At 44.0% G+C, this 14548-nt stretch overlaps 1 protein-coding gene across 1 annotated transcript; it reads left to right on the top strand.

Moving 5' to 3' along the window:
* Positions 1-8296: 8296 nt before the first annotated feature.
* Positions 8297-13982, top strand: LOC307075058 (retinol dehydrogenase 16-like). The gene is made up of 5 exons (XM_079735566.1): positions 8297-8393; positions 10158-10472; positions 10949-11207; positions 12220-12383; positions 13632-13982. The coding sequence occupies exons 2-5, from the start codon at positions 10160-10162 to the stop codon at positions 13850-13852; spliced, it is 957 nt and encodes a 318-aa protein (XP_079591692.1). The 5' UTR covers positions 8297-8393; positions 10158-10159; the 3' UTR covers positions 13853-13982.
* The last annotated feature ends 566 nt before the right edge of the window (positions 13983-14548 follow it).

Here is a 14548-nt window from a genome sequence, read left to right as displayed (position 1 = left end):
TTTTGGTCAGCCTTTCTGTCTATTTATCCATCTAACTACTATTATTAATTGCTTTGAAAGATATTTCCATTCTGCTTCTTAAAAGTTAGGTGAAACTTTTGAATGATTCTCTCTAAATTAAATAGGCCTAAAATGATTCAGAAATATTGCATTTTCTTCTTATGTCTCCTTATTTTGGTGACATTCGTCTACTTACATTTAATCTCTATATACAGATACCTGCATATGAATGCAGAATAGACAATGGGACAAGATTTTGGTACAGGAGCTCAGGTTCTCGTTTGCAGCCAAGTAGTCCAAGTAGTATTGACAAATTACATTTGATCGGGCATGAGTTGCATGAAGATGAGGAGTCTGTGTGGAGAGCAATATTCTTGGACCCCATCAGCTATTGTCTGACGATAATTTGGCTTTCATTAGCTTTAATATTTGTCATCTGGACCTGAAACACCTGCAAAATATAAAAAACAATGACCGGTGAACGTAAAGGAAGTCTTTCCTAGATCTGGCTATTAACCATCATATCTTAGTGAAATATGCAATATGCATTCAACTCCACTTATATCACCTATTTTATTGCCGGTGAAAATGGGTCTACAATAAAACTGAAATATATACCTTGAAATCTTGCTTTAATATGGCATATGCATCATCGCATATGCATGCAAAAGCCCCCTGTAAACGAAAGCCCTCTGTGAACGCAAGTCCCATATAAACGAAAGCCCCCTATAAACAAAATCCCCCTGTAAACGAACGCCCCCTGTAAACGAAAGCCCCCTGTAAACGAAAGCCCCCTGTGAACGAAAGCCCCCTGTGAACGAAAGCCCCTTCTAAACGAAAGCCCCCTGTAAACGAAAGCCCCCTGTAAACGAAAGCCCCCTGTAAACGAAAGTCCCCTGTGAACGAAAGCCCCCTGTAAACGAAAGTCCCCTGTAAATGAAAGCCCCCTGTGAACGAAAGGCCCCTGTGAACGAAAGCCCCCTGTAAACGAAAGCCCCCTGTAAACGAAAGCTCCCTGTAAACTAAAGCTCCCTGTAAACTAAAGCCCCCAGTGAACGAAAAACCCCCTGTGAATGAAAGCCCCCTGTAAACTAAAGCCTCCTGTAAATGAAAGGCCCCTGTAAATGAAACCCCCCTGTAAACGAAAGCCCCCTGTGAAGGCCTCAAAAACCCTGCTACACTTCTCACTCAGGTGCAGGAAAAAAATTAAATCTCACCAGTAAGGGAGATAAATATTTCACAAACAGTGCAGCGCGTGTGCTGTGGACCTGTGGATCATCCTACTGAAGATACAAACTGCACAGGCTCGGACAAACAATCTTGCGAATGTGCACATTATGTCACGTTTACAACAAAGCTTATGCCAATGCAAGGTTTACCGGCGGGGGGAAGCACCACTCCTTATATGAAAAAAAGTACATGATGTTACTTCACCAAGGCGCTGTGAAGGAACGCGTATTTGAAAGCATTTTTGCTCCAACATTAAATTAAAAATGAATTGGATCTATCATTAATGTGTTTTTTAACTGAGTGCTGCACAGTAAGCGTAATTAGCAGTAGCAGAGACTAGCTCGCTAGCTGTTCTGGGGAGGGGGGTGGGAAATTATTTGATGGTTTGAAAATAGTCTGATTTGGTTCATTCATACTGTTATTTATGACCTCAGTTGAATCGTTCAATGTAGCCTACTTGAAGGGTAACCAATAGCCTCTCTGCCTCCAAGGGACAATAAGGTTTTTGAAGTTGATCTAGTTGAATACAGGTCATTCATTAAGTATTTTGAGTCATAGCATGCACTGCCAGCGTGACTGACAGAGGAAAATACAGGTTTTATTATTTAAAGCAGAACACTAGGGGGCAGTCAAGGGAACTTGTCAGAACCTGCCTGTATATGGATCCAGAGTGGGGTTATAGGAAAGACAAATACCTCCTCCAAGGGCATTTTGGCAATGAGTTCAATATCACCATTGTATATATAGAAAAGGCCCTGTCCTGGTCCCCCCATCAAACCTGAGGACTCTAAGTATTATATGCCTTTGCTTTATATATCAGAGGGGGGAGTAATGCCATGGAGGTTCTCTTAAAGCATTCGTGAGGTATCTCACATATGGGGTACGCCTCCCCGCGTATCCCTCAGAAGCACTTTATCACTACGCCAGCCATGATTGGCTGACCACGTCTGACGCATAATTATCAGCCCCCTATATAATTATCTGACCATGCGTACGGAGTCTTCCAATTACCGCTTCTCGCTCAGAAGTAACGATCAACGATACTGCTAAGTGCCAGGGTTCTATGCTACTGTCAACAGAGTGAGCTTACCACTTGCTCGCCGGGCGCTACTGCCTACTAAGCGGTTGTTGACAGATAGGCTTGTCGCCAAACAACTATCTTTATCCAGCCTGTTTCCAGACAGCTGTTACTCGCTTCTACAGTGGCTAGCTTGTATCCAAACATTAGTCACTGGGAACTTCTAGCTGCAAAGCTAACTACATCTAGCTGGAAAGCTGAAAAGATTAGCTGGGAAGCTATACCAAATTAGCTGCAAAGCTTCAATAGTTAAAACAACTGGCCAGTCTCCAAACTGCAGTTAAACGATGGCTTCTCCCCTTCCTAACACTAAGGAAGAAAAGCCTGGACGGGTGTGCGTTTGCGGGAACCTTAATTCTGAGAGAGATACCCACCTCACCTGCAACAAGTGCGTCGGGCTCGAGACATGCCCGAGAAGCACTAGCACCAATGGGTACCTGCGACCACTGCGCACGACTTCCAATGAAAAGTCTCCGGCGTCGGCTGGCACGCCATGTTAGCTTGACCGATGAAGATTGCTGTCGGAGCCCCCCATTCCTAGCGGCCAGAATCAAGAAGCCACAGCGGGCACAAGCACCGACTGGGGCGAGAGGATGGAACAAGAGGACCTAAGGGCGATGGCTGAGTCTGAATGCCTACAGGGCTGCAATGCCCCCGATGAGCCTAACTCACTCGATGGCTCGGACGACGCAGTCCTGTTTGAGGAGGACGGTGCCGACCCATTCCAAACGGTCGAAGAGACTGTATTACGAAGAACCCCGCGTAACCTTAGCACAGAGGGTGCGAGAGGCGATGACGACGGTTCCCCGGCTATCGGCACAAGCCTACACAATATGTGCAGACAAAAAGGACAGACAATACAACGGTAGTGGCCTACCTAAACAAGCAGGGAGGTTTGTGCTCCCCTCAACTACACAGTCTGGCACACAAACTGATCCTCTGGAGCAGGGCCAATCTACATTCAGGGCAACGCATGTGCCTGGAGTGATGAACAACTGCGCAGATTTACTCTCACGAGGTCACCCTCGTTATGGAGAGTGGAGACTTCACCAAGAGGTGATGAAACTGATTCGGAACCACTACGGGTGCCCGTTATTAGACCTGTTTGCCTCCAGAGGGAACACACAATGTCCCCTGTTCTTCTCTCTGAACGATCCACAGGCTCCGCTCCGTGTGGACGCATTGGTGCACGTGTTGGCCACGCACACTCCTTTACGCATTTCCCCCGTTGGCTCTGATAACCCCCACATTAGACAGAGTGAGGAATGAGGGTCTAATTGCTATTCTGGTAATGCCGAATTTGCCTCAGAAACAGTCGTTGGCGGAGACAATGCAAATGCTTTATTCTCAGCCACTGCGACTCCCGCTGCACAGGGATCTGTTATCTCAGGCCCGGGGGAAATTTTTCATCCCCACCCAGAATGTCGGGCTCCCTGGGCTTGGCCTGTGAAAGGGTAAGTCTAGCGTCATGTGGCCTGCCAAAGAATGTTATAATGACCATCCAAAGCGCGAGGGCGCCTTCGACGCGAACTTTGTATGAGGCTAAGTGGCGTGTCTTTGAGGATTGGTGTACTTCTACTGATGAAGTCCCCTTCCAGTGTTCTGTTGATACTGTGTTGATATTTCTACAGTCTCTTCTTGACAAGGGGAGAGCTTTTTCTACGTTGAAAGTGTATCTCGCTGCCATATCAGCGTGTCACGTGGGTATTAACGGTAAGACAGTGGGACAGCATCCCTTGGTCTGTCGTTTCCTGCGAGGAGCGCGTCATTTGTGCCCTGTGTCAAAACCTCTATCACCTGGATGGGATTTGTCACTGTTGATCTGAGCTTTATCGGGGCCTCCTTTCAAACCACTGTCAGAAGTGGACCCGAAAACGCTTTCACTGAAGACGGCGCTGCTCATGGTGTTAGTCTCAGCAAAACGGCTTGGTGATCTACACGCTTTATCGGTGCATTCGTCATGTATGCAGTTTGGCTCCGGGGACCCTAAGGTGTCGCTGCGGCCGAACCCGGCATATATTCCTAAGGTCATGGGCACGTTTAGCGATAGCAGATCAATTGTTCATCTCATGGTCTGGTCCTCACAAGGGTAAGCCTATCACGAAACAGTGTTTATCACACTGGCTTGGCTCATGCTGTCTTGAGTGTGAACTCATAGGGAGCGCAGGACGCTCGGTCATGATTGGAATGGTCACGTATCATTGAGGTTGGTCTGTCCGGCAATACGGGAGTAAACATATCCCATATATGAGATACCTCACGAATGCTTGAAAGAGAATTTAAGGTTACGACCGTAACCCCGGTTCTCTGATAGCATGAGTGAGGTATCTCACCGGATTACCCTTCTTGCGGTGAGCAAGAAGAGGTTGCTGCCTTGAATGACGCCGTATGCACGGTCAGATAATTATATAGGGGGCTGACCTGGATTCGTCAGACGTGGCCAGACAATCTTGGCTGGCATAGTGATAAAGTGCTTCTGAGGGATACGCGGGGAGGCGTACCCCATATGTGAGATACCTCACTCATGCTATTAGAGAACCAGGGTTATGGTCGTAAACTTAAGATATTGCACGTATGGAGGCGCTTGGCTTAGCCTAACTTAAAATGTCTGGTCACCAAGTTGCCATTTAAACTCCACAGAGGTGGAGATCAGAAGTCTATAAGCTACAGGAAAGGCAGAACAGCAAAGCAAGATTCAGTGATCTGGTCGAGTTCACTGATAAAAACAACTACGGATCATAACAGACTGTGTATGTTGCAACATTCAAGATCAAAAACTAGGTTGCAACACTAGGTCAAAGGAGTCCAGAGTTATCAAGTCACAGAGGCTGAAATTCCCCAGCAACAGCTTTGCAAGCAGTCTGGCAAACTTTAAGGCTAATTCAATCTCACCCTAGCCTCAAGACAGATATACTCACAAGCTATTACCTCTCGTCTCAACTCAAAAGATCAGCTTCTTAAAATAAAAGGGAATCTGTTCTGGGTGTCTCATACCAGGGCACATGAGCACAAACTTTTCTAGTCAACCCTGATTAAATCAAACCCGTCCAACTGTGCTTCACATAGGTAAAATGGAAAATGAAAAGGAATAAAATTATGACCAAACGAAGAGTCTGAAACATCAAAGAGCGGTGTGGAGGCTTCTCTGAAAGCATATGGGCATATTGGGGCCTGTGAAGAGGAGTGAGTATTATCTATTGTGTCTATAAAAGTGAAATCCAGCAAAAGAAATAAAACAGTGCAAATATATGTATTTCTTGACCGTGCTAGCTCAGCTATGGTTGGTACAGACCAACTCAAACACCCGTTGTATATCAGAGGAAAGGGAACAAGCATCCTTCTCCGCACCATGGCTCAAGAAAAGATAGTCAGCAGTCTCATAGTCTCAGGTCTGGAGGTGAACACATTTTCGAACTGGTAAAGCAAATGTTGGAAAGTTTATTTCAATTTGTGGCTTTCATTGTTTAAATAAAAGTAAATATAAGTAAATATTGCTTAATTGTAACTGTCCACTTGTTTCATCATTTTATTTAGGTTGTTTATTATGGCTTATTTTTTATTTTCCCTTGTTCGAAATAAAAAAAAATACATTCAATTCAATTCAATACATTCACACAGCCCTCCCAGAGGCTTACGCAGAAGACCATATCTGTCACCAAACAAAGCACCCCAAACCCGAATCTATCTAAGTGTCCATACCTCAAAAAGAGAGGGTCAAAAAGTGCAGTAAAGACCTCCCTCGCCTGGGTGGTTAATGGTCCATTAAGAGGATGAAAAGAAAAGGTAACAAAAACCATTCAATCTCTGCTACCAGGATTTCATTGTTCAACGTTCAGGAGCTACGGGTCTCACTGTACAATACAGGATTCAATGAATAGACATATGGAGACACAAAGGAAATGCCTTAGAAGACAAAAGGTTCATGAAATTGCTAAATACTCAGCCAACATTGTGGATGAACACTAGTCTCAGGTGACCGTTCAGGATAGAAGATTTTTGACGGGCTGATAATCTTCATGTTGCTGAGCATTGTATTTCCAACCTTAAAAAGAAAGTTCCAAAGGAATGAGGCATTTCATGATGAATGCAAGGAATTCCTCACTGATGTCATTGACATAGACTACACTGAGGCAGTGCCACAGGGGAAGCTAACGTGTGAAGATGGGGCAAACTCAGGAGTAGTTTTTGAGTGTGGTGCATCTTTCACTCAACTCTGAAATTCTTCAATGTCCTGACTTAACCAATCGTCTCATAGGGGTACTCGCAAGATTCAGCCAGCTGCCAATCAGAATGATGGATGACATTAAATCAATGTTCTGCATATTGTGTACCCGTAAACAGCATGTAATGACTGTTTTGTGCTTCTATGCAGGAAATCTCAGCCTTAAAGGGGATGGGATCACCTCCTTACTTATTACATCCTCAGAATGAACCCAATAAAGGGGTAGTCATCTCATTTTTACATAAAAATGTAGGCATAGACATTACATTTGTAGTAGCTACATAGCTAGTCTGCAGCAGGAGCTACATGTTTTGCTTGCTTTTTGCTTGGCTTACTTCATCTACTCTATAAGTTTCCAGATCCAATGAGGAAATAACTGCAGAAGCCCCCAGCTGCTGGAGAAGGGACAACTGATCTTTACTATATTCAACATAGCACCTTTTAAACACATGTTATTGAAGCAAAGAATATTTGCTTTGACTAGGACTGTCCGGCTCTGTTAATAATTGGGTCAAACCTCAACTATAAATATTTCATGAGGAAACAGGAAATCATTTTTAATGAATGAACAGTGTCTTTTTCTTACTGCTGTATTATTCTACTTGTTTATCGCAGAAGTTTATTTTGTGCAGCTTTAATAGCGCTTTTGTTCACATATTTGTTAATGATAAAGTTTGTTTGAGAAATATTTTTATTTATAAAAATTTAAAAATCGATTTTGCCTGAAACCTTTGTGGTGTCTGATGTTTTCTGTCTACATTTTTACTGAGAATGAGTTGGTGGTGATTAGGCAGTACTTGTGGGGTCTTTGGCATGTTGTAGTGACCCTGAATGTGTCCGTAAAATAATTGTGGGCCACTGATAACCTTTAATGCTACCTACGCCCCTAGAGGGGGAGCACCGAATCCTAATCTCGCCTCGGGCACCATAATGGCTAGAGCCGGTCCTGGTTTGAACTCTCATCCATGGTCGGGGCAATGCTACAAATGTTCGAAGCCACTTTAAGTGGGACGTTATAGGAGCCACTGATTGGCCCCCATAGTGGACACACACATGCACACACGCGCGCACACACACACACACACACACACACACACACACACACACACACACACACACACAAACACAAACACAAACACACACACACACACACATACATACAGGTACGCACGCAAGCGCGCACACATGCATGCACAAAGTACAGCATATGCTCACAAGACAAATAAACAGCACTGGTTGAGTTGGCCCTTTTGAGGCCTAATTCAGTGTGTTCTTTGCTTTGGAATTCCATGTCTAATCTGTTAAATGGCAACGGAACCAAGTTGTATCAAAGCGTTGCAGCCAACAAAGAATTAATAATTGGCCTAGAATATTTGGACTGAGATCGAATTGGTGTCAAAGGGCATGAACAGAGAAGTATACGAAAAAGTCCGATATCTGCAACGTTGCTGCCACCTGGTGTACACTTTACTCCTTTCAAATAGTAAGTTATTAGTTCGTTTCTTTTACGTTTTACTCTCCGGAAACATCCAACTCACATTTTTCTAAATAACCTTAACACGTTTTAGGTTTCCAATGGAGCCCCATCGTGGCCTTTGAACACCACCAGACTAAACCAGTTTTACTTTCAATGATTCAATCGTATACCTTGTCAGAGCATTTATTTACAAGGATGCTATCCCGGCTCCAGCCTCGGGATTGGTGGAAACAAACACGAACCGAAAGAAAGTTGACCGCCCCATGTGACCCTTTCCCTACAGAGTGCGGAGCGCTACTTTCCGCTTCACACGTGAACTTGCAGCTGGGATTCTTGGGCTTAAATCTCCCTCTGTTTAAAGACTGGAGGCTTAAACTCAGCAGAAAGTAAGCATTTTCTTTTCACTGCAACGTCTGTTGTGTATTTTTGTGTGAAGGAAATAATAAACAGTGTTTTATTTTATTAGTATTATTCATTTGTAACTGTTTTGACAAGATGTAAGCATTGCTGGCGGTCAATATATCGGCCTATATGCCGCCTATCATTCCTAGATATATGCATAGACGCCTATTAAGGTATATTAACGACGGTTATTGAACGAGTTGTGAACGTTTAGGCAAAACCAAGACTGACGATGAGATTTTTTAGTAAAGCCTTTCTCTATATACTGCATGGTTCAGTCCTGTGTGGATCCAGTACAACATATAAATCAATTAAGGAGACAAGTGGAAGAACCCGGAACGCTGTGAAAGGAAGTTGGCAGCAGCAAGCCGTGCACTCTGTTTCTTAACCTCTCTACTCCCTACAGCAGGTTAAAAAAATAACATCAGGAAGTAGGTCTGTGAGTTTTCTGGGACATTTTGAGAGCTTTGGAGCAAGGATTTGTGTGTGTGTGTGTGTGTGTGTGTGTGTGTGTGTGTGTGTGTGTGTGTGTGTGTGTGTGTGTGTGTGTGAGGGAGAACTAGATAACAAGAAAAGATTATGGCCAGGTAGATATCTCTGGGAAGAACTGGTCACTAAGTTCAAGGTTTTGATGGCAGTTTACCTTCCTGGCACTTGTGAAGACAAGAGATCAAATGTCCAACGTACATCACAAAATAATCTCATACCTATCCTTTGTCTCTGATTCTGTTACTCATTGTGAGGTTGTCCTCAGAATGCAGGCTACAATCATTTGTTGCAAGTTTCAACTAGCTACAACGGACACTACAGAACTTTCTCTTGCAGTGGGCCACAGTGGTAATGGCACCATGTTAGACATGTGAAACACAGCATGCTAACATTTTATACCCCAACTAAAAGTTGTTGTTGCAGTTTCAGCAGCAGTAGTATGATAGTGGCAGTATTAGTGGGCTAGGCAAAGGGTGTTCATATTGCTAATTGTATAGGATAGATTTATGTACAGATTTCCTACACACAGCAGGCGTGCAAGTACCAATTAAGTAACAGGGCTTTATGTCAAGCAGTGTCCTATCTTCATGGACCACGTAAATATTTTAACATTGTGTGCAAAGTTGGTTTTGTTTGGTCGTTTGGTGTCTGTTGCGTTTTCCCCTCAAAATAATCTTCTTTGTCTATTGTCATTGATACAGTAAACCACTCTCAGGCAAATAAACCTCTCTCATAAAAAATTGGGATTTAAAGGTGACCTATTATACCAACAGCTGCGAGTGTGAATAGCCGTTACAAGCCGTTTTGAAAATCGTCCTCTCTGACATCACGTGGGCGACGCCCACCTGATGAGCAACGTTTGACTGTAGCATCCGACGGATAGATGAGCAACGTTTGCTAGAGTCCACTGGGTAGGCGTGTAGACTGATCTATCCAGCGCACATCTAGGTGGACACGCTCACTTCTGACGTCAGAAGAGCCCGATTTTCAAACCGTCTTGTAACGGCTATTCACACTCACAGCTGTTGGTATAATAGGTCACCTTTAAATCCCAATTTTTTTTTCACTTTCGTTAAAAACCAGCACACTACAGAAGTCGTTTGTCTCAGGTAACATAGCCTGAGAGTGGTTTACTGTATCAATGACAATAGACAGGGTATAATATGTCACATTTAAAAATCTCCCACCAAAAATGTAAAAAAATAAAATAAAAATAACCAACATTGTGTCCGATCCCTCTCGTTTCTTGGGCGGTTCAGGCATGTACCTGTACGTCCTGGGCGCGGTCGTCGTCTACTTCCTGTACCGCTGGCTGCGGGAGTTGGCCCGCGTGGGCGACAAGGCCACCAAGCACGTGTACATCACGGGCTGCGACTCGGGCTTCGGCAGCATGCTGGCGGGCCACCTTGACTCGCTCGGCTTCAGCGTGATCGCCGGCTGCTTCACGGAGAAGGGCGAGGAGGACCTGCGGAAGCGCTGCTCCTCCAGGATGACCACGGCGCACCTCAACGTCCGCAGCCAGGAGAGCATCGCCAAGGTGGCCGCCATGATCGAGGCCAAAGTGGGAGAGCGCGGTGCGTTGGGGTCCGTTGCAGGGTTTCCCCACAGCACTTTGTAGCAGCAGGAAACCCTGTGTTTCTTTTTTTATATGTTTATATTTATTTATATAAATATTTTTTTGATATAGTTTTTTTCAACATTTTTATGCTTTATTATAGAGTGACATAGAGAGGAAGGTATGGGAGATGGAGGGGAGGACATGCAGCAAATGACTACGGACAGGATTCGAACCCAGGTCACTGTGTTCAGGACTGAGCCCGGGTGAGCCACTAGGGCTCCCCCTGTTGTGGTTTCTATCCACGGCTTGTGTGGAAACCTGGCCCTTGGGCCCACTGTGGTTCACAGAACCAGGCTTAAATGATATTGTCCATCAGAAACGCCTGTTTTGAAACGGAAAATAAATACTCCTGGAATCTCGATATTACGGTTCTACAAAAGTAAGTGTGTGTGTGTGTGTGTGTGTGTGTGTGTGTGTGTGTGTGTTCCTCAGGTCTGTGGGCGGTGGTCAACAACGCCGGGGTGGCCACGCCATCTGCGCCATGGGATTGGCTGACCTTCGAGGACTACAAGGGAATGATGGAGGTCAACATAGACGGGGTGGTCGCCGTGACGCTGAGCGTGCTGCCGCTCATTAAGAAGTCCCGAGGCAGGGTGGTGAACGTGGCCAGCGTGTTTGGCAGAGTCAGTGCCTGCGCAGGTGCCTACTGCATCTCTAAGTATGCTGTGGAGTCCTTCACCGACAGCCTCAGGTAGGAGCATAGCAGCAGCCGCAAAAAAAGAGAGTTCGCAAAGTCAGCTTTTTCCCGAAGTTACGAAGTGGAAAATCTTTTGCTAATTCACATCAGCAATTCTTAGCCATTTTTGTTTAATTTGTTCAATTACAATGTTCTAATTCCTTAAAGCAATTATGTTGGTTATTTTGTGAGCCCGATTTTCTCTTTTTCTCTCTAACCTCTATTTCTGATGGTTTCTTTTGTTAGCCAATTTGCCATTGACAACCGTGTACTACTGTTGGCAGAGATCCCTGCCTCTAGCCTCATTATTGATCTGAACAATTTCAGCTTGTCTGCCAACAGACTTTATGTGTGAATCTATAATAGATATATTAGATATTAATGGGATTTGTGAGAAACGGGATCACACACTTAGCGAGCATTGTTTAAATAAATCCCAAATGGTCTCATCAGGATCAAATCAAATAACATCTGTTAACATGTGGCAGTTAATCCAAAATGGCTGAACTACAAATATAATTGGCTGTAATATCCTGGAAAATCACAGAAAACTGCTTTTCAAAACCATTTCATGCCTCCCCCATCCTATTAACCTTTTGAGGGGACAAGAAGTAGCATATTAGATGAGCTGTTTGAACGTATAAAGCCTTTTTTATGACGTCATACATAGTCCCCCCCCCCCCGGAAAGGGTTGGACTCAAAAGTTGAATATGCCTATACAGGCTATTTAATTGCTAAAGTAGCTAAATAGCCTATTACAAAAAAAATATAGGTGGCTCCAGACAACTATCCACACCCATTTCTAACCATAAATGGCCCTTTACAAAGAAAAGGTTGCCGACCCCTAATCGAGATAATCCAAATAAAAACATCCAAAGCACTTCCTGTGGCGGATACACAGAACTATCCTGGTTCCGATACCGTTTCAATGGCTCCATAAATGGCTCCATAAAAATCAGTTTTATCTCCTCGTCCCTTGGGGCTGTGTTCAGATTGCTAAAGGGTTGGAGGACTCATTTTTTTCCAGAATCAGCATGTTACCGTTTGGGGTGAAAGTGTGCGCCATCGAGCCAGGCTTCTTCAGGACGGCTGTCACAGCCTACGAGGCCCACTGGCAGAGCAACCAGAGGATCTGGGAGAAGATGCCCCAGGCGGTTCGAGACGATTACGGACCCGACTATCTGCAGAAAGGTAAAAACGTATACAATTTTTTTAGGGTTAATAATTGCATCTGGGAGTACTACTAGAATAGGGTTACATGCCTGTATGTTAGAAATACCGCTTGTGATTCTCACACTGTTCATTTCTGCGAAACCAATTTCAGCATCTTTAAAAAAAACGGTTGGTTTTGCGACCGTTCCCCTCCCGAGTATCCCAGTCCGTTGCTTTTGGTCGAACACTTTGCTTGTGTTTCGGCAAATACACCGCCCCTAGAAGTTGTAAACAATGGGGGTAGCCCGGAGGCGCGACTTCTGCACTTCAGCACCGCCAACTGCACCGACGTCAGACTATTACGTCAGCGGGCTCAGACTTCAACCTTGAACCTTGAACCAGCCGTAAAGCATGTATACATACGTCATATAACAGTCTAGAAACAAATGGAAAAGTAGCAAAAGCATGATATCACCTTTAAGAAAAAAATATAATCAACGTCGGATAAATGCCCTAAATGTAAATGTAAACACAGTTCCCTTGATGTGATCCTCCTCCCACTTTACTCTGAGCCTCAAGACTCGCCGCATAGTTAACTAAACATTCGTTCTCATTATCCTGTGAGAAAATGGGAGATTATAATTTTTTCTCTTTGTATATTAGAATAAACCAATCAAGTGGTTGCAACCACCCATCGTACATTCATTTCCAATAACTGAAGATACCGGGGTGGTCCTCCGTTTGAACCACAGCTATCACCCCTGAATAGATATTCGTTACTTTCATCCGTAAAGTTATTGGTTTTCCATCGATTTAATGGGCTGTAAAATTGTAATATTCTTCCGTGGAGCTTTGAGCATAACATTTTGGCGTCAAAGAAACATCTGGTCAACAGTTGTATTTGATCTGGATTTCTAGCATGTTGATTCAGACCAGTCAAAAGGCAGATGACTCCTGTACTGAAAATAGTGACGCATACCATTGGAATCTAGAATGTTGTTGTATAAACATACGTAGTCATCAAACAAGAGCCTGAGGGTCAATATGTTTCAACATGCATGAGCTTGTAGACTTGATGTGAGAATACATTTATGTAAATATTAATCTACACATTTGATTTGTGAATGTAATTTCTGTGACTAATCATTCAGGAAACGGTGTGTGTGTGAGAACATTGGATTCAAGTATAAAAAATATATTGTTCACATATCGGGTCACATTTTGCACCTTCATACAAGAGAGGCGCTAAGACATGCTCTGAAGCACCCTCATCCTTCGTTTCTTTAGTGGAGCCAATAATCAAGAGTGTCCCCAAAATGGCCGACGCGGACCTGATGAAGGTGGTGCACTGCATGGAGCACGCCGTGGCGGGGGTGTCGCCGCGGAAACGCTACTCACCAGGATGGGACGCCAAGCTGTTCTGGCTGCCAATGTCATACATGCCGAGCTGCTTCGTCGACTACTTGCTCACCGTCTCAGCCATTCCCCCAGCGAAAGCGATCAAATAATGGCGCCGAATTGCAAACCGGAAACCTTCGCAAATCACAAACTCTGCTACGAAGGCCTTCAAACTATCTTGGGAGAGCTCATGATTTTGCAACCTTTTCAATGCATCGCAAAGGATTTCCAACTGAAACAAACTGCCTTTTTTTTACTTGAGCATTTGCTTGATTTTGTAGTGAAATGTTTTTTCAGTGTGATCACAATGCAAACAATAAAGGCAACTTTGCATGCAAAGTCTGGGGCGAATCGATACCATAAAGATAGCACAAAGCCTGCTGTCCTTGGCAGGATTATCAGTGTTAAGCGATGATGAAATTAAGCTGAACATTTATTTCCGACAAAGGGTTCAAGGCTGCTGCTTGCAAATCATTTTTCTAATCAATCTATTCAGTGTGGAATACAATATTGAAAGGCTCGCTAAATAGAATAGTTTCTTGTAAATAATCAGTGTTTCCCCCAGCGGTGTATGGTCAAGGCGGCCGCCTAAACAATTGGGCCCCACCTTGACTACCAACGTATATAAAATATAAATATTTTTAATTATGCATTAACAAAGTACAAAACTCTCGCAGGGAAAGAACATACTTCCATCATGTACAAATAAATAATGCATCGGTAATACTGTTCAAAAGTCATGCCATAGAGCTTTTTGTATGGAATTGAAACAGCGGCACCAGGTGGTTGGATATACTATTGTGAAC

Source organism: Pollachius pollachius (genome assembly GCF_949987615.1).
Source record: "Pollachius pollachius genome assembly, chromosome: 4".
NCBI lineage: Eukaryota > Metazoa > Chordata > Actinopteri > Gadiformes > Gadidae > Pollachius > Pollachius pollachius.
The sequence above is the reverse complement of the archived record's forward strand: the minus strand, read 5'-3'. Positions and strand labels throughout refer to the sequence as shown.